Source organism: Mirounga angustirostris, unplaced genomic scaffold (assembly GCF_029215605.1).
Source record: "Mirounga angustirostris isolate CCGP_5_RB_7025 unplaced genomic scaffold, mMirAng1.0.hap1 SCAF_7, whole genome shotgun sequence".
NCBI lineage: Eukaryota > Metazoa > Chordata > Mammalia > Carnivora > Phocidae > Mirounga > Mirounga angustirostris.
Window position 1 is genome coordinate 8735824 of NW_026991715.1, and position 17863 is coordinate 8753686.

The 17863-nt window shown below is 52.0% G+C and overlaps 1 protein-coding gene across 1 annotated transcript in view; it reads right to left on the bottom strand.

Annotated features, from left to right (window-relative positions):
• Window positions 1-7552: 7552 nt before the first annotated feature.
• The window catches only part of RASGEF1C (RasGEF domain family member 1C), a 32886-nt gene continuing 22575 nt past the window's right edge, over window positions 7553-17863 (bottom strand). The window contains exons 10-13 of the mRNA XM_045886297.2: window positions 16066-16161; window positions 14187-14310; window positions 8818-8890; window positions 7553-8327 (exon numbers count right to left, since the gene is read on the bottom strand). Coding sequence (XP_045742253.1) covers window positions 8303-8327; window positions 8818-8890; window positions 14187-14310; window positions 16066-16161 — 318 coding nt within the window. The 3' untranslated portion in view covers window positions 7553-8302. The remainder of the gene's footprint in view (window positions 8328-8817; window positions 8891-14186; window positions 14311-16065; window positions 16162-17863) is intronic.

Sequence of the window (17863 nt, forward strand, 5' to 3'; positions counted from 1 at the left end):
TGCACTTCCCCATGGCCCTGCTCATTCCTCTGGGTGCAGACCTCTCAGATTTGCAAACTCAACCCTACCTCCCACTGGGAATTACTGTAATTCTTTGAAAATGCTTGAATGGAATTTTATGATTTGGCTTTAGAAATTATTTTTAAAATTAAAATTTAAAATCAAGGTCTGACGAAAATAATTCAGTGTTAAAGGCTTTTTTTTTTATTATTCTTTTTAAAGATTTTATTTATCAGAGAGAGACAGAGAGAGAGAGCACAAGAGCGGGGAGCGGCAGGCAGAGGGAGAAGCAGACTCCCTGCTCAGCAGGGAGCCCGATGCGGGACTCGATCCCAGGACCCCAGGATCATGACCTGAACCAAAAGCAGTTGCCTAACCCACTGAGCCACCCAGGCGTCCCCAGTGTTAAAGGCTTTGTAACAGACGCCAGTCATCCCTTGTCTTCCCTCCCCTGTTTTTTTTTTTTTTTCCACTGGCCAGAGGCAGTCTGGACTGATGGCTAGGATGGTCACCTCTGCCAGCCTTCTTTCAGTGCTAGGCTCTTCCCGGAGCCTGGAGCCCCCTGCTCACTCCAGTCGATCCCGGGTCCTCTCTTGATACTGCCCATTTGTCTCCCTAGGACTTCCCTTGTCCTCTTCCTGCGTTAGATCCTACAATGGCTGATCCTCATCATCTTTCCTGATTTATTTCTTCATTTTGGTGCACATATCTTGCAGCAGAACACATCCTGAGATGCTAAGTCTTGTCAAGGATTTGGGGACCCATGAATCCTGCTGCGGGAGCACACTGTGGTACCATCATTCTAGAAAGCAACATTGCAATATTCTGTGAAATTGAGAATATACAGATCCTGTGCAGCCATCCCACCTGCAGGGAAATCTCCCACAGCTAGAAATTGGAAGCCCTCTCCCCTCAGATTCTCAGATACATGCTCTCTCCCTGTGGGCGTCAAATTTTGAAAATTAACTTCATTCTTGAATAGGTGACCTGTTGCATGGTGCCAAGACCGAAAGTCTTTCTCTGTTCACCCAGTTAACTATTATTATTAGGTTTTTGTGTATTTTTAAATGTTTTTAAAGTTTTAAAGAGATTTTTAATGTAACATAAGCAAATGTAAATATATATTCCTTCCCGTCCCTTTTTATGAAATGCTAACCTACTCTACGTGTTGCATTCTACCTATGTAATCTCACGGGTACCTTTTCATATCAGTGCATCAAGAGAATCCTTACAACAGCTGCCCAGCGTTCAATGCTCGGGCTGTGCGGTGCTTGATTTCACCAGCTTCCTATTTATGGACACTTGGTGTTCTCCAATCTTTTGCTGTCACCCAGTGCCGCAATGAATAGCCTTAGGCAGGCTCGTTCATTTGGCGGTGTGCAAGCATGACGGGAAGAAAAATTGCTAGCAGTGGGATTGCTGCATCCCAGAGTGCACATACTTGTAATTTTGATGGAAACTGCCAGACTCACTTTTGTAGGGGTGTTATCATTTTGTACTCCAAACAGCAAGGTAGGAGTGCTTGTTTCTTCAGCTTTGCCCACATGATGTTACGATTATTATTATTATTATTATTTTCATCAATCTAAGACTTACAAATGGTATACCTGTGTGGGCTTCCTCAGAGTGAAGGTGAGCATTCCTGGGGGGACGAGTTAAAATGGCGGAGCAGTAGGGGGACCCTGGGCTTTCCTTGTCCCTGGAACACAGCTGTATTGAGGTCAGATCACTTGGAACACCCAGGACATCGATCGGAGGGCTGGGAGAAGGATCTCCATGGTCGGAGGGAGACAGCGTGGCCAGTGCGAAGGTGAGCATCGCTGTGACCCATGAGCATCTTCTCACATGTCTGGGTCACTCACACCTCTTCTGTGAACTGTTTCCATCTCCTGCCCATTCTCCTCCAGGATCCTAGAGCTCTCCATTTTCTTTGGCACCGTTGTTTTCAGATTTTCGCCCCTCACATTTCCCTGGAACGCCTCCCTGTGAGGCTGCCGTTCATGTCCGTGTTGATAACCCAGAGGCCGGCTCTTGGTTCTTGTCTTACCTGGCTTCTCAGCAGCATTTGACACAGCTGATCACGCTCTCCTTCTTGAGTCTGTATCCGCTTCAGATTCTTCTTTGGTTTCCCTCTTAACTTCTAGAAACTCCTTCTCAATGTCCTTTGATGGATCTGCCTTGTTTCTCAGCCCCTAAACATTCGAGAGGCCCATGGCTTGGGTATCTCTCTCTATTCACTATTCCATAGATGTGTCACCCAGGCCCATGGCTTGACAGCCTTCCAGGCGTGATCTCCCTCTGAACCCCAGAATCATGGGCTCCATCCATACTCACTGTCTTCCCTGGGCTGTCTAAGGGACATCTCAAACAGAACATGCTTTGCGTCAAATTCCTGACTTTCCTCTCCAGTCCTGTTCCTCTCCTGGTCTTCCTGCATCTCAGGATATGGCAATGTCACTCTTCTGTTCTCTGAGGCCAAAAAACCCCAGAGTCGGCTTTGACCTCTCCTTGGCTTTCACATTTGACCTGCGCGTCCTCAGCAAATGCTATTGGCTTTACCTTCAAACTGTGCCCCACATCTGGCCCCTTCTGGCCACCTCGGCTACCACACCCCGGCCCAGCCCACCTTCTTCTCTCAACCCCGTCACCTGCTAGCAGGTCTCCCTGCTAAGTGCCGTGGTGTGTGAGATCCAACGATGAACGCTAAAGGCAGACCTACCCAGAGAGGTTGTGTACGTTAGCGTGAAGAGATCTTAATTTAAGCCCCAACTGTGCTTCACATGGCTGTATTCCAAAGAGGTAAATCATTATTGAAATAAAGAGGGTGTAAGTGTCCATAAAGCCATAGGAGTAAATAAATCGATTGAAAAGTTTTCTGCGTTGCTGGGCTGCACTGAGCTTTAGTGTAGCACTTAGCCCCTCCCTTAGTTCATCCCGTGTGCACGCGGAGGCCAGGACAATGCACCTGTCTCCCCCCGTGGGTTCCAAGAAATGGTTCAGGTGTGGCTCCTCAGCAGGTGGGGGCTCTCCAAGCTCTGGGCTGGGCTGGGCTGGGGAGCTAAATCCCTCTGCTTTCTGCCTTAGGAACAGGAATAACGTAACCATTCGTTACTTTTCTGTTATGCGAATACCATGCTAATCTTGAATTTTTCCCCCTTGGGATAAATTACAAAAGTAGAATTATTGGGTTATCTTTCTAAAACTGGCCATGTTCCACCTTGTATTAGTCTGGGTTCTCCAGAGGAACCAAAGGAGAGATAGGTGATGGATAGACAGATTTATTATAAGGAATTAGCTCACATAACTATGAAGGCTGAGAAGTCCCAAGATCTGCTGAGTGCAAGATTATTGGAGAACCAATGGTGTAAATTCCAATGCAAATGCGGAAGATAGGCAGAGAGAATATTCTCCCTTCCTCCATCTTTTGTTCTCTTCAGGCCTCCAACTGATGGGATGAGGCCCACCCACATTGGGGACGGCAATCTACGTTACTCAGTCTACTGACTCAAATGGAAATCTCATCCAGAAACACCCTCACAGACACACTCGGAATAATGTTTGCCCAAATATCTGGGCAGCCTATGGCTTTGTCGAACTGACACATCAGATTAACCATGACATCCCTCCTTAAAATTCTTCAGTGCCTGCCCCCCTGCCCTGTTCCTAGAGCCTGCGGTATAAACCTCAATCTCCTTGGTCTGCCCTATGAGGTCTTTCACCGTCTGGCCTCTGCTGGTCTTTCCTGCCATTGCTCTCCACCCCAGACATTCTGGATTTCGGCAGCCTCCTCTTTGCTGAACTGTTGTTCTCTAAGCTCGTCCCCTTGGCAAAGGCCCACTGGTCAATAGTGAGCGTTCTAGCTCATGCCTCAGGCCTCTTCATCTCCAGTGAATCTTCCCACCTCTCTGGTCCTGCCTGGAGGCCCAGGGTCGGACGCCAGAGGATGATGGTGTCAGGCACCCTACTCAGCCATGGGCAAGGGCAGAGTTTTGCTCAGACGTATGTTTGCATGGGTTTCCAGGTCTCCCTATTGGATCTGTCTCCTGGCCCAGGACCCCAGGACTCAGGGAGGAGTCCTGGAGAGTGGAAATGGGGCCGTTTTCAGTGAAGATGCAAGGCTGCAGGACAGGAATCTCAGAGCATGCATGTTGGTGATACGGGGTGGCATGATGGGGGTGAGGCTTGCTGTCTTCTGCCACCAGGGACGAGGCACGGCTTCCCCCCGCAGGGCCCGCGGAGGGTAGCTGGAGGCAGCAGGAGGTTTTGTCTTGAGTATGTTTGAGACCCCGCAGGGCAGTCCTGAAACACCAGGGCCACCAGGGGGCACAGCCCTTCGGCAAAAAGCAGGGGCAGGAGTGGAGGAAAGCTGCGTGTCACCGTGTCTGTGTTTGCTGCAAGACCAGGAGGCCAGCCGGAGTCCCCTTGTCCCCCTGGCTTCTCCACACCCTCAGGAGCAGAGCTCCGGGGGCTGGTGGATTCTGGTAGGCGCAGGCGTCATCCCCGTAAGCCCAGTGTCCTTGGCCAGTGGCTTTGCCTTTCTGAGTCTCTTGTTTTGTCACTCGCCAAATGGGACGGCGACATGGGGTTTGTGAGGCTGCGTGTAAAGCTCCAGGCTTGGGGCTCGGCACGTGTGACAGAGTTTCAGGGTACAAAGGAGCTTCTAGCCGAAGCACTCCCTGACTACAGTTCTGGGCTGAGTTACTCGGCTTCTTGCTCCCTTGGCGCCCCAATGGGTGGGTGAAGGTTAGAGCCTGGGGCATTGCTTGGGGGGTGCCCATTCCTCAGATGCCTCATCTGAGCTCTGCAGCACTGGGGGATGCAGTGGGCCGAGGTCTGATGACCGCCTAAGAGGTCCGAGGCACCAGGGGCCATGCCGGTGGCCATCTGTCCCTGAGTTGTTAGGGAAGGGGGGTGTTGTCTATCATTTCATCTTCTGGGACAGTTTTGGCCACACCTTTGAGAACCTCCCCTGGGGTCCTCAGGGTCCTACCCTGGAGGGCTGCCAGCTGAGATAACCAGGCTTCTGCAGAGGCCTGGATGTGGCTAGGTTCCTGGGAAAAATCTTGGGTCGTGATGGAGACGCCCTCACCTTAGGAACTGTGGGGGGCTGGGGATGGTGGGGGTGAGTCTCCAATGATACAGCCACGTGGGGTTTCGGCAGACCCATGCATCAGCCACGGGAGAATGGATTGATTCGGAATCCCAGCCAGTCCCAGCGGCCTCTGAAGCAAATCCTGGTCTGGGATGTCTCCTTGTCCCCCCTCCCCGCCCCACTTTTCCCTCTCCGGAGGGCTTGGAGAAAAAGCACAAGAAGAGACCACAGCCAGGCCCTCTCCTTGGCCTCCTGGGCACAGTGGGGTTGCTGGCTGCCCTGGAGCCCCAAGGCCCCGATGCCCGCCTCATGGCTGAGCTGGGCTGTGTGTCAGGGGCCCATGTCGCCTGGCCCTGGGCCGAGCCTCCCGGGCATCAGCCTTGGGCACCACCTAGGCTGCTGACCGTCCCCCACAGCTGTAGGCCGCATCCCTCAGAGCCCCCGCAGGTCCTCGAACCCAGCTGCAAGGACTGAGGTCAGGTCAGCAGGAGGACAAAGGGGCCTCTGCAGGGAAGGGCCATGCGTGCTGGATGTGGCCGTCTGCAGGGCGCCATTCCTGTCAGGGCTCTGAGGCTGCACCTGGCCAAGGGACACTGTGATCTTTACCTGGGGGGCCGCCAGGCAGGTGTCCGAGAGAAGGCCCTCCTCTGGGCTGCACTGGGGCCTCGACCTAGCAACTGCTCAGAGAAGCAGAGAGCAGGTTCAAGGGCCCCCCGGGTGTACTGGAGACACAAACACACTCAGCCGGAGCCCCTTCGGGCCCTGCCTTTTCTGTGGGGCTCATCACTGGCTGCCTCCCTCTCACCTGCCCAGCGGGGGGGTGAGTCCCAGCCTCCCTCTGCCATCCTCCCCACCCTCAATCTGCACTGAGCCACTGAGGGGCGGGAGGGAGCGGGCATGGAGATGATGGGGGTGGGCTGCACTTGTGACTGGATTGACAAGGTGGGGAACAGCATGCCAGGTAGTGGGAACAGCATGTACAAGGTCACAGAAGCAGGAAACAAGGAACAGTGTTTCTTTTGCCTTGGGGCCCCAAGCCTGGGGGCGGTAGGGCCCGCAGCACCCTCTGTGGGCGCCGACAGGCTTGATTTGCCACTGGAGCTGCGACTGAGGGTGCTGTTCTGCTCTCTCCAATATGCTTTCCTCACGTTCCCCACAGCCTAGGGAGAGGTTGCTGCCATCTCTGAGCGGGAGGGAGCAGGGACTGAGGTGGGCCTTGGCTATAGGGAGGCATGGCTCGGGGGGGGGGCATTTGGGGGCTTGGCTTTGGAGAATGAGCTGGTACCCTGGGCCTGGGTGAGGGATTGCAGGGGGCAGGGGAGTCACCGTGGCCTGCTGCCCCCCAGGCCCCTCCCAAAGCTTAGCACTCTGGGGTTTCCTCACGGGTCCTGGGGTTTCCTGCACCAAATTGCTTAGGAATCGGGAGATGGACATGGAGCCCAGTGAGCGGCAAAGCTGGGCCCTTGGGGGTGAGTGGGGAGCTTGCTCTGGAGTGTCCGGTCTCCCTGCGGCTGGGGTAGGAGACACCATCCTCTGGTGGACACTGGACTCTGAGCAGGCCTCCCTGAGCTCCAGTGGCATCGGCCCCGGACCAGCCGTCATGTGTCTCCAAGGCCGCGGACCCCTGTGACCTTACTCCCCACCTTGGACAGGCCGTACTCAGGGTGACCAGGAGGTGGGGACAGTGCCTGCTGCTGTCTGCAGAGGGTCCTGTCTAATGTTGCCCAAGGGATGCCAGGGAGCGAGGGATGCAAAGAGGAGGGGCTTCCAGGCAGCTGGTGGGGCCCCAGCAGGAGCTGGGTGTGGCGTCGGGCAGGGCGGGAGCCTGAGGCTGGCTGGAGCCCAGTCCCTACTCCCCCGCTCTGGGGTCTCAGATGCAAAGGGGGTGGGCTGGTCTGGGCAAAGAATGTTCTCATGCCTTCCGAGGTCTTGCCGAGCAGAATTCCCCGAGTCTGAGGAGGCACCAGGATGTGTTGGCTGCTCTGTCTTTGCCTATCGCTTGGAGGGGACCCAAGTCCATGCCACCAGGACAGCCACGTCTGGCACTGAGGGGGGCCCAGGCGCTGGCCAGTGTGGGTCAGTGCACCCCAACACACCCCCCCCACTCTGCCCAGCAGGCCCTGACCGGGAGAGTGGGTGCACATTGTACTCCCTGCCTTCCTGGCTGGGGGACCTGGTCACGTGCCAGGTGGGGGTTCAGCAGCTCCATGGTCCGTCTCCTCCCTGGCATAGAAACTTGACTCCGTGTGGGAGGGTCTGGGGGTGGGGGGAGTCCAAGGGGGACCCGCCGTGGGGCTCCTCAACCCCACCGCACCCCAAGAAGAGAGGTGTCTGGCCACATGCAGGGCTGTGGGTGTCCATGTGCCGGGCCCTGTCAGCCCAATGTGGGCTACGGAGTGGAAATGGCCACCATGGCCCTCTCTGGACCCGAGGCCACAGCGTCCCCAGGCCTGAGCTGGGACACTGCCCTGCATCCCAACAGAGGTGCCTCCCAGGCCCACGAGTGAGCGGCGTGTGGACGTGGCTACGCAGGGCGTACGGACGTGTTTATACCAACCTAAAGTTTACAGTGTACTGTACATGTTGTCATTCTCGCGACTCAGGTTTGTCCCGTGACCTGTGTCAGTCACAGCTGTCACCAGAGAGCTGTCCCCTGGTACCAGCAGGATCCAGAAAGGGGTGAACTGGGCTGCAGAAACCAGCCCATCCCGGGGTCGGGGGGGCAGGGTAGGGCCCGTCAGCAGAACGACAGGGGCCGCTGGTGGTGCCTGCTGGAGATGTGGGGGTTCCCAGGCCACCTGGGCACAGACGGGGTGTCAGCCTCGGTGCTGCTCATCACCCAGGGACAGTGACACCACAGTCACCCAACGCTCTGGGGGCGGTGCCACGTCCTTGCTGAGGATGGACCGACCGGCCAGCAACGTGACCCCCACCGTCCTGAAGGCAGAGCCCCTGAGCCACGTGCTACCCGCAGGTCAGGAGGTCCTGGGCCCTTCCCCGGAGCTGAAGTTCCACGGAAGGCGGAGAAAGGTCTCCCGGGCTGTGTGGTCGCTGGGGCTGGCGCCAGGCCGTGGGGTCACGGTTTGCAAAGCAGTGAGGTGGCAACACCTCTTATTTTCTGCTGGGCCAGCTAAGGCAGGGCTGTGGAAGGCTTCTGCTGACTTCCTCCCCTCCTCCTCCTCCTCCTTCTCCTCCTCCTCCTTGAGCTTCTCACGTCTTCCCCAAAATAGAAGATCTGCAGATTTAAACATGTTCGGGGTGGTGATTAGACTTCCCTCCGGCGCGTCACCTGCTAGGCAGGCGACTCCCGCCCCAGAGAGGCTCTGTACAACTGTCCTGGCTCAGTTGTCAGAGCCCGCTGCTGTGGGTCCACGAACCTCCACTTGGCTGCATTTATAGGCTGAACAAGCAGGAGGGGCTGCCTCACTTTCTGGCATAAGAATATGGACCGGGGGTGGGGGGGCGGTCCTGGACCTGGACACACATCTTGACAGCCCACAGGGGCAGCCTCCAGCCATGGATATTGGGGGACGGTTTGCAATCCCAGCCTCCCTCCCACCCCAGCACTTGAGTTCTGCCCCCCACCCCTAAGAGCCTGGCCTGACCTGCCCCCTCCCCGTGGACCTGGGTATCCACAAAGCCCCTGGACCCTGGCCTGGCCCCAAGTACCCACATCTCTCCCCCCGCCAGGCCGTCCCCATCCCTGTCTTGGCTCCCAGACTCACCTTAGAGATTTCCACCTCTCTTTTTCTGTTTGGTTCTCTGGGCTCTCACTTTCATAAGAAGCCAAATAAAGACCTAGTCAGGAAGCGAGGTGAAATTACACAGTTATGGTTGGTGATAATAACCTGCTCTACACCCGGAGTCTGACCTGCTTTTGGTTCCTAAATTAAACTAGCTGCAAGGGAATTTGTAGACTCCCATGCAGTCATATGAACCGATTAATACAGACAGGTCAGTGTACCCTTTCCCTAGTTTCTCCCCATGGGAACCACTTGCAAAATTATAGCACAGGACCACCAGCGGGATGATGACATCGACACCATTGGGACACGGAACATCCTCATTATGACCAGGATCCCTCATGCTGCCCTCGTAAGGACCACCCACTTCCCTCCATCCCACCCCCTTCTTAGCCCCTGGCCACCACTAATAGGTTCTCCATGTCCAGATTCTGTCATTCTGTGAATGTGATATAAATTGGATCAGTACATAACATTTGGGGTGGGTTCTCTTCACTGGGAGTAATTCTCCGGAGTTCATCAAAGCTGGAGTGTGTATCCATCCTTCACTCCTTTTTCTTGCTGTAGAGTATTCCACAGCATGGATATACCACAGTGTGTCTTTAGCCACTCACCCACTGGAGGGCATCTGCCTTGTTTCCAGTGTCTGGCTAGAACAAATCAAGCTGCTATAAACGTTGGAGTGCGGGTGTTCATGCGAACATGAGGATTTGTTTCTCTGGGACAAATAAATGCCCGAGAGCACAATTGCTGAGTCAGATGGTAGTTGCATATTTAGTTTTATGAGAAACTCTAACTAGTTCTACATCCTGAAGATGTGCTGTTGTTTTTATTCTTCCTGAAAGTTGTATAGTTTTACAATTTGCATTTGGGTCTGTGATTCATTTGGAGTTAATTTTTTTGTAGAAGGTATAAGGTTGAGGTCGAGGCTCACTTTTTGGCTTATGGATGTTCAAATGCACCATCAGTGTTTTGGCAAGTTCTATCTTTCCTCTGCTGTATTGCTTTTTCTCTGTTGTCAATCATTGGGCATATCTGCATGGGTCTATTCTTGGGCTCTTTATTCTGTCCCGTTGATCCATGTATCTATCTCACAAATACTACATGGCCTTGAGGACCATAGCTGTATTATATCAGCTTCACTATTGGGTAGAGTGATCCCTCTCCTTTTATTCTTCTTTTTCAAAATTGGTCAGCTCTTCTAGTTCCTTTGTCTTTTCATATACATTTTAGATCAATTGTGCCTTTATCTGCAAAAAAAAAAAAAATCCTGTTGGGATTTTGATAGGAATTGCATTAAACCTGTACTTAAATTTGGGGAGGAGAATTAGTATCTTTGCTATGTGAGCCTTCCCATTCATGAACATCCTGTCTCTCCATTTATTTAGATCTTCCTTGATTTCTGTCATCAACAGTTTTTGGCATACAAACCTTGAACATATTTTGTTAGATTTACACCTAAGTATTTCATGTTTCTGAGTGACTATATTGAGTGATGGGATTGTATTTTTAATTTCAGTGTCCACATATTCATTGTTAGCACATAGAAATATAATAGATTTTTGCATCTTTATCTTGTATTTTTCAACTTGTGCTTAATCACTTAATTCTAGGAGTTTTGCAGATTCTTTGAGACTTTTTACATTTTCTGCAAATAGGGACACTGTTAAGTCTTCCTTTCTGATCTGTATTTTCTTTTCTTGCCTTATTGCATGGACTAGATCTCCATTACTATCTTGAATAAAAATGGTGAGAGTAGATATTCTTGCCTTGTTATTGATCTTAGTGAGAAAGCATTCAGTCTTTCACCATTAAACATTATATTAGTGAAAAAGTTTTTGTAGATGCAATTTATTAAGTTGATAAATTCCCCTCTATTCTTATTTTTCTGAGAGTTTTTCCCATGCCTGCATGTTGAAATTTGTCAAATGCTTTTCCTATATCAATTGATATAATCAAATGATTTTCTCCTTTAGCTTGTTAATATGGTAGATCACACTGATTGATTTTCAATATTGAACAGCCTTGTATCTCTGGAATAAACTCATTTGGTAATGGTATGTAATTATTTTTTAATATTGCCAAATTCTATTTGCTAAATTTTGTTAAGAAATTTTTGCATCTATATTCACAAGGGATCTTGGTCTTCACTCTCTTTTTCTTTACTGTCCTTGTCTGGTTTTGGTATCAGGGCAATACTGGCTTCATAAAATGAATTGGGAAGTCCTCTCCTCTTCTATTTTTTGAAAAAGATTGTGCAGGATCAGTATTAAGTCTTCCTCAAATGTTTAATAGAATTCTCTAGTGTAACCATCTGAAGTCAGACATTTCCTTAATGGTCATAGGGCTATTCAACTGATCTACTTTGTGTTGAGTTTGTGGTAGTTTGTGTTTTTTAAGGAATTGGTCCATTCCATCCAACATGTCAAATTAATGTGTGTAGAGTTGTTCATAGTATTTCCTAACTAGCTCTTCAACGTTGGCAGAGTCTGTAGTGATATTCTCCATTTCAGTCTTGATATTAGCAATTTCTGTCTTCTATTTTTTCTTTGTCAAGAGGTTCTTTGCTGGAGGATGGTAATGTTACAGTTCTTTTCAAAGAACCAGCTTCCTGTGAGCTACCTGAACAGTGTTTAGAATTCCATTTTGATTTATCTGTAGTAAATTCCCTAGGGATATTTTAACTGGATATGGAATTCTGCGTTGGCAGTTATTTTCTTGAAGCACTTGAAAACTATGCCACTGCCTCTGGCCATTGTAGTTTCTGATGAGAAATCTCATGTTATCCAAATCATTTTGCCCCTGTAGGTAAAGTGTCATTTTTCTCTCAGGGCTTTTAAAATTTGTTTCTTTTTCTTTGGTTTTCAGAAATTTGACTATGATGTATCTTGGTGTGGGTTTCTTTTGATTTATTCTCTTTGGGATTCACTCAGCTTCTTGAATCTCTAGGTTTTTACCTTTTCCAAATCTGGGGACTTTCCAGCCATTACTTCTTGGATGATTTTTTTCAACCCTGCCTGTTTTGTCCCCTTCCTTTCCAGACTCTGATGACAAGAATGTTAGATCTTTTGTTGTAGTCCCACAGGTCCCTGAGGCTCTGTTGTTCAGATCGTATAATTTCTATTGTTCTGTCTTCTAGCTCATCAGTTCTTTCCTTTGTCCTCTCCATTCTGCTTTTGAGCCCATCCACTCAGTTTTTTATTTCAGTTATTGTATTTTTCAGTTCTATAATTTCCATTTGGTTCTTCCTTATATCTTCTGTTTCTTTGCTGATACTTTCTATATTATCATTTACTTCAGGGAGTCTCAAGGTTGACCTGATTGCTAGGTGGGTCCTGCCAGGGGGAACCTGGAGCTGAGGGCAGGACAGGATTTCTGTCAGGGACTGTGACTGACCCAGTTGGGGCTCCACCCAGCTTAGGTCCCTTCTCTTGCTTTCTCCACTTTTTTCAGGGGACGGGGAGGGAGAGGAGGAAGGAAGGTCACTGGAAGGTGCTGGTCAGAAAGGCCAGGGTTTCATTTGTATGTTCATAGCCAAATCACCACTTTGCACATAATAGGCTCTCTAGAGATACTGTTGGCTAAAGGAGGGAATGAAATGCCCTTCTCTCACCCCTCTCCCTGCCCCAGGCCCCCCCACCCCTCTCCTAATATGCGTTTTGACATATTTTATTGCCCAACCTCTATTGGCTAATTGTTATTAGCAATCATCTCAGTAACTAGTGTTGTAGGCTGGATAATGGTCCCCAGAGATATCCAGATCCTGATCCCTGGGAGCTGTGAATAATTACCTTCCATGGCCAAAAGGGCCTCTGCAGATGGGATTAAGTTAAGGATCTGGAAATGGAGGGATTCTCCTGGATTATCCAGCAGGACCCTAAATGCCACTGCAAGTGTCCTTCTAAGAGGGAGACAGAGGGAGACTTGACCACAGGAGAGGGAAGATGATGTGATGGTGGAAGCAGAGGTTGGAATGATGTGATTTGAAGGTGCAGGAAGGGTGACTAGCCAAGGAATATGGGTGGCCATAAATACAAGTCATAACAGGCCGGGAAACCCTCCCCTCAGAGCCTCCCAAAATAACCAGGTCTGCTGACACCTTGATTTCAGCCCAGTGCAACTGATTTTGGACCATAACCTCCATAAGGGAAAGAGGATAAATTAGAGTTGTTTTGAGTCACCATGTTTGTGGTGATTTGCTACAGGCCCAGTAGGAAACTAACACAAACTAGTATCAATGGAGGGCTGTCCTATGGGCTTTGCCTGTGCCAACTCAAGTAATTCTCACTGTGGCTTCCGAAGTAGCTTCTCTCATTACCCCACTTTATAGATGCAGCAGGTGAGGCTTAGAGAGGGTGAGGCACCTGCCCAGGGTCACACAGCTTGCTGGGGTGGGAGTAGCTCAGGCTGGTTTATCCATCATGCTGCTGGGCTTCCAGTTACAGGCGAGACCCCTCCAAAAAGTTACTCGCTCCAAAACATAAGAAAAAAAATCGCAAACTTGAAAGTATTAACACTTAAAAGCAAAATCATCAAAATAATCCTTCCCCTAAGTTTTTGTTTTTGGCAGAAAATGTTCTCCTGAGCATGAGTGGGGAATCCCGTCATAAGATGCTTGCTGTGAAGAGGAGCCAGGCCTCCTTTGTGCTGAGTAGGGGCCTCTCAGGGTGGGTTGAGGGTCTTGGATCCAGGAAGCAGCTAACCATGGGGCCACACCACCTCCACTGGGATGATCAACTCGGGCCCAGATGACCACTTGCTTCCAGCACTTTCTCTTCCTGAAGGAGGGGACTCCTGGAGTAAGCTTGCTTTGCAAATTCATAAGCAAATTTGTCATATTTGATAAATGATCAGATGGGAATGCTGATTTACTGGAGGGGACAGACATGAATGGTACTCTGGAGAAAAGATGCCTCATATCATTATATGTGTGCGTACACACACACATACTCAGCTGTGGAAAGCTTCACAGTGAGCCAGGGCTCCACCTTCCTTGTGTAAGCCCTGGGAGGGGAGTCCTTATCATTAGGCCAACTTTGCCAATGGGGGAGAATGGGTCAGATAGATGGTTTAGATTTATGATGCCCAACAGCATCCATGCTGTGTCCAAGGGGAAGCCTGGCCCTGGGGACCCTTGAGGTCCCAACCTGCAACTCCTTGGGCCCTGTCTTGTACTCTGGGGGTGGCAACCATCCAGCCGGGGGACGCAGCCTTCTCTGCTCCCTCTCAGATCCAGAAAACATGGGCATGGTGCATCCTGCTCAGAGCAGGGGCCCCAAATGGAGATATGACTAAGAGACCACCCAAGAGTCCCAGATCTGGGGGTGACAGAGACCATGGGACCACCTTACCATCCTCGCTGAAGATGGGAGCGGTGTGCAGGTAGTGGGTGATGCTGGGGTCTTGCTCAAAGGGACACTCCACTTGTTTCCATGTGATGAACTCTCCAACCTGCTTGGCCAGCTCCAGGAATTTCTGCCAGGGTCATAGAGACACAAAATGGGAGCGCCCCAGTGCCTGGAGGTCACCTGTAAGAGTGGGGCAGCCCCACTCATCTCTCCTAGGGAGGCCCACCTCTGGGGAGGGCAGGGCAAAGCACCAGGCAGTAAATGACAGAATCCCCCATCGGGAATGCTGGGTGTTTGCTGTATCTCTTCATTCCCTCTGAGGAATCTGCGGAGAGAGCATCTAGGGCTCATCAGCAGCAGACAGTGCATTCAGCTAGACGTAAATATTACTCTAGTTTCCTTCTATTAATTTTTGTGATTATCCTTACAAGTTTGTTTATTTAGAGAATGATGCAAATAAATGTACATAAATGTATTTAAGGAAGATTAAAGTAAATCCATTTAAGTAGAATTTTATTTAAGTAAACTTTAAGTAAATTTATTTAAATTAAAAAAAAATGGTGCTAACTTGAAGGATTTTAAATAAATAGCAGCACCAAGTCATGCCTGGGTGGGAACTATCCTCTGTGGCATCCTTTGATCAGTCCTGGTGGCCGGCTCCAGCCCCCACTGCCTGGGCCCCAAATCTGGGGCCACACGAGCACCTTGCAGTCTTGCCTTTCATCACTTGATCCCTTGGCCTCGGTTCTGAGGACCAGTTCAAGAAGGGCCCAGTACAGGGCTTTCCACACCTGGTACGTGTAGGCTCCTGGACAGTGCGATCCCCGGCCCCCGGGCCCCTGCAGTCTCACCCAAGCCCAGCCTCCTCCATGTCACCTCCAGCCCAGACTGCCCCAGGCATGCAACGGCCAGGCTGCTCAGGGGTAACCAGGCCTGCCTGTGGCACATGAAGCTCTGCTGGGGGGTCTGTGTCTGTGTGAGACCCCACAGCACACGCAGCTCCAGGCCAAAGGGCCCAGGTGTTGGGTGGGGGCCCCCCGGCTGGGGACACCTGCAGGGCAGCTGTGGTTGAAGCCCCGCTTTACAGAGGGAGCGACTGAGGCCCAGAGAGAGCAAGGGGCCAGCCCAGACTGAGTGCCCCATGGTGTCGGAGGCTGGGTGGAGCCGGCACTAGGGTGCACCAGCCCTCCCCAGGGAGAAGAGCCTCGTCCTTCCTGCAGACTGGGGGATGCCACCGTTGCACGGCATGCTTTGTCTGACTCAGTGACCGCTTGCTCTCACTGCCCAGGGCTCTCAGGGCTCCTGGGCCTTGGCCCCACCATGCCTAGCCCATGGGCCACTCCAAGACATGGGTGCCAGGTCGTCCCATGTGGGAGGTCAGCCTGACTTTGTTTCTAAGGAGCGGTGAGGGAGGAAGGCACAGCCCACTGAGCACAGGCCAACCTCTGTCTGGGTGGTCAAAGGGGGCTTCCTGGAGGAGGGGACACTCGAGCTGATGGCAGTGAGTGTCTTCAGAGGGAGTAGAAATCTTTCTTTACCTCTGCCCACCTCTTCGGGGGCTCAGGGGCCCTCCTTTGGGAGGCCTCCCCTGGCCCATGCCCTGTGCCCCATCCTAGCACCTCGCCCGTTGTCACTGTGGGTCTGTGGGGCTTTCTCCTAGGTGCTCTTCAAGGGCTGCAAATGAGTCTGCCTCACCGGTGGGTGGGCGGTGGGGGGATCAATGAGCCTCATTCTCCTCCTGTGGAAGGGGTGGGGTGGGGGGACCCTGATAATTCCGCCCCGATGTCTTGTAAACTGCAGCACTCTGCCTCGAGTCCCTGGACTAATGAGTCCAGCGCCCCTGTCCTGGGGGCTTTGAGAGTCCGAGGCCCTCGGACCTGACCTCAAAGTTGACGTGTCCGTTGGGGAGGCGGTTGGCGCAGCCCTCGTTCAGGAAGTAGATGTCTTTGATGAGCAGGCTGAAGAAGGGAATGACGATCTGGAAGGGAGAAGGCGCTGGTCAGCCCTCAGTCAGCAACGGCCAGACTGTTTCCTTCCAGGCCCCATCAGACTCCAGTGCCGACTGAGCGCCTACTGTATATGGTGCCATTCCCCCTGTGTTGGGGCTGGATCAAAGACGCAAGGTCCCAATGCCCCTTGAACATTTCTTCCACCGCCCGCTGGGAGAGGGCGTGGCAGTTTGTCCCCACAATCCAGGGATCCACAGACCTAGGCCTTCCTGGTTCAAGTGCTCCAGGAGGAATACAGGTGCGTGCTGAGGCTGCCATTAAATACATACGGAATGTGAATCATCTGTTGCACGGTTCTGTGGCCTACTTTTTAAAATATGTACTTAGGGCTTTGTCATTTTATGCCTGATGCTAGAGATCGATCCTGTTGCATCCCTGTTCCGGTGCCTGAGGGGTCTCTGTGTGTCACTGCTGGATGCCTTGCTTCTCCCTTTGTGCTCTGCACAAAAGCCAACTGCTGACCCCTAGAGAAGGGACACTGCTGACAGCTCAGACAACCCTCGGGGAGCTGGCTGCTGTGGGTTGAACTGTGGCCCCCCAAAAGATATGTTCGAACCCTAACCCCCAGTGCCTGTGAACAGGACCTTATTTGGAGATAGTCTCTGCAGATGGGACTGAGTTAAGATGAGGTCACACTGGGCGTAATGAGCTCTACTCTAGGGACTGAGGTCCTTGCGGAAAGAGGGCAATTTGGGCATACGCAGCAAAGAGAGCCATGCAAAGATGGGGGCCGAGGCGGGAGGGACTGGCCACTGGCCAAGGAATACCTGGGGCCACCAGAAGCTGGAAGGGGCCAGGAAGGATGCACCCTTTGGAGGGAGCATGGCCCTGACAACCTTGACTTTGGTAGCTGGCCTCCAGAACCGGGAGATAATACATTTCTATTGTTCCAAGCCACCCAGTTGGTGTGTTTTGTACGTCGGCCCCAAGGGACTAATACACCTGCTCTGCCCTCGGGCTCCAGAGCTACGCACCTGCTGCCAAGCCAGCCAGGAGCAGCCTCCAGCCCATCACCTTTGGGACCAGGTGCCAGGCCCTGATGTTTCTGGCTCTCCACTCCCCCCCGCCGCCACCGCCCGCCACCCAAATTGACAAGGCCTTTGAAGTGAGGACCTGGGCATGACCACACTGCTCAGTACAGAAGCTCAGTACAGTATGGATGGCTCGGCGGGGCAGGGCGGATGGGAGACTGAGGCCCACAGAGCAGCAGGGCCTGGCCCAAGGTCACCCCGTGAGTGAACACTGGGGCTGGGACCTGAGACAGATTAAGCGGGGAGACCAGTTGCCTGGTTCGTCCAGGACTGAGGGGTGGTGGGCCTGAGGGCTTCACTGTGCCAAATATTCCATGCACGGGGATCAGAGTTTCATTCCCAGCAAGTTCTGTGAAGCAGGGCTCTATTACCCCACCTTATGACAAGAAGCCGAGACCCAGAGAGGTTAAGCAACTCACAAAAGCTCACACAGCAATAAGTACCAGAGGCAGGACTAGGACCCAGGTGGCTTGGCTCCAGAGCCCCTGTCCTGCCGGCTTCCTCACTGTGCCAGGAGGGTGGGTGGTCTCTGTGCATCTCCCCCACCCCCCACCGCTGGTGCTGAGCCCCAGGCCCACGGTCGGTGCATGATGGTTGCACTGGGTTGGAATGGGGAGATGGGCCAAGACAGGGAGGGGAT